This window comes from Homarus americanus, unplaced genomic scaffold (assembly GCF_018991925.1).
Source record: "Homarus americanus isolate GMGI-L3 unplaced genomic scaffold, GMGI_Hamer_2.0 scaffold15877, whole genome shotgun sequence".
NCBI lineage: Eukaryota > Metazoa > Arthropoda > Malacostraca > Decapoda > Nephropidae > Homarus > Homarus americanus.
In genome coordinates, this window is record NW_024755121.1 from 74,807 (window position 1) to 76,321 (window position 1,515).

General features: G+C 46.7%; 1 protein-coding gene across 1 annotated transcript; it reads right to left on the reverse strand.

Annotated features, from left to right (window-relative positions):
* Nucleotides 1-577: 577 nt before the first annotated feature.
* LOC121856436 (putative uncharacterized protein YHR217C) lies at nt 578-931 on the reverse strand. Its single transcript, XM_042352034.1, has one exon. The coding sequence runs from the start codon at nt 929-931 to the stop codon at nt 578-580; it is 354 nt and encodes a 117-aa protein (XP_042207968.1).
* Between the last annotated feature and the right edge of the window lie 584 nt (nt 932-1,515).

Sequence of the window (1,515 nt, forward strand, 5' to 3'; positions counted from 1 at the left end):
TCGCCGTGGACACCTGTCTCTCTAGGTGACAAAGCGTCCATTTAATTAACAAAATAATTCGCAGAGGCAAAATGATTTATCAGAACATGTATTGGAAGGATCTCGGAAGCTTAACCGGAAAAAAAAACACAGAATTACTTTGACTAATGAACGTGAGTATCAGAGTTTAATTATTCAGTCTCTGCCGCTGTGCTGAAATTCCCTAATTAACTGAAGCAAGAGAATATTTTCCATTCATGTATTTTATTAACTTCACAAAAAAGATTGATTTTAATGCAAGGGGCCGAGGAGAGATGATGATATACTCGGGTTTATAACATACCTTTGGGAAATTAGTGAGGGTAGTTAATGATGGTTAATGCCCTGTTTACTGCCCCTCCCCCCCCCCCTCAGAGGCTTAGGTTCTCAAAAGGTTTGTAAACTAACATTTCTCCTAATTAGTGACGTGAGGATGTGTCCGTGTGGGGATGTGTTCGTGTGGGGATGTGTTCGTGTGGGGATGTGTTCGTTTGGGAATGTGTTCGTGTGTGGGATGTGTCCGTGTGAGGATGTGTCTGTGTAATGGGGATGTGGTCGTTTAGATGGGTGTGTGAGATGTGTCCGTGTGAGGATGTCCGTGTGAGGATGTGTCCGTGTGGGATGTGGTCGTTTGGGGATGTGTGTCCGTGTGAGGATGTGTCCGTGTGAGGATGTGTCTGTGTGGGATGTGTCCGTGTGGGATGTGCTCGTTTGGGGATGTGTTCGTGGGGATGTGGTGTGGGATGTGTTCGTGTGAGGATGTGTCCGTGTGAGGATGTGTCCGTGTGGGGATGTGTTCGTGTGAGGATGTGTCCGTGTGGGGATGTGTCCGTGTGGGGATGTGTCCGTGTGGGGATGTGTCCGTGTGGGGATGTGTCCGTGTGGGGATGTGTCCGTGCGTCCGTGTGAGCATGTGTCCGTTTGTGTCATCTGATCCTAATTTGCTAACGTTACCACAGTGAAACGTTGTTGTAATGTTGGTTAGGTTAGGTTAGGTTAGGTTAGTTATGCTCACAAGTTCGTTAATATTTCTACATCTCAATGTTATCCTCTACCAGTTTGTCAACACACACACACACACACACACACACACACACACACCTAACGTCACACTTATTTTCACCTTACCAGTCGTGTCTGTGACGATAACTCGATTAAAATCACCGAGCGTAATCCTAGCATCAGCCTCAAATGAATCCAGATTAATTGTCCTAATGAATCAGAGGAACCCTATTTTGCAGTAATTGGGGCATGGATTGTCTGAAACAGTGAAACTAATAGGGGGATGGGGTGGTGGATGGGAGAGAGAGAGAGTGGGCGTGGTTAGATGCATCAGGCGCCGCTCAGTACAGGACAGAGTGTAATTAATTGGATGGATTACGATGAAGTATTGCCTAAAAAGAGACCAATCACGGCGTGGGTGAAAAGCCTATTCTTGAATGCTGACTGATTCTCTGCCGTAGTACCCGGGAGGGAGGGGAGGGTGTGATGGGGGAT

Coding starts and splice junctions, on each gene's coding strand:
- LOC121856436 (XM_042352034.1), bottom strand. CDS start 931: ATGCTCACACGGACGCACGGACACATCCCCACACGGACACATCCCCAC.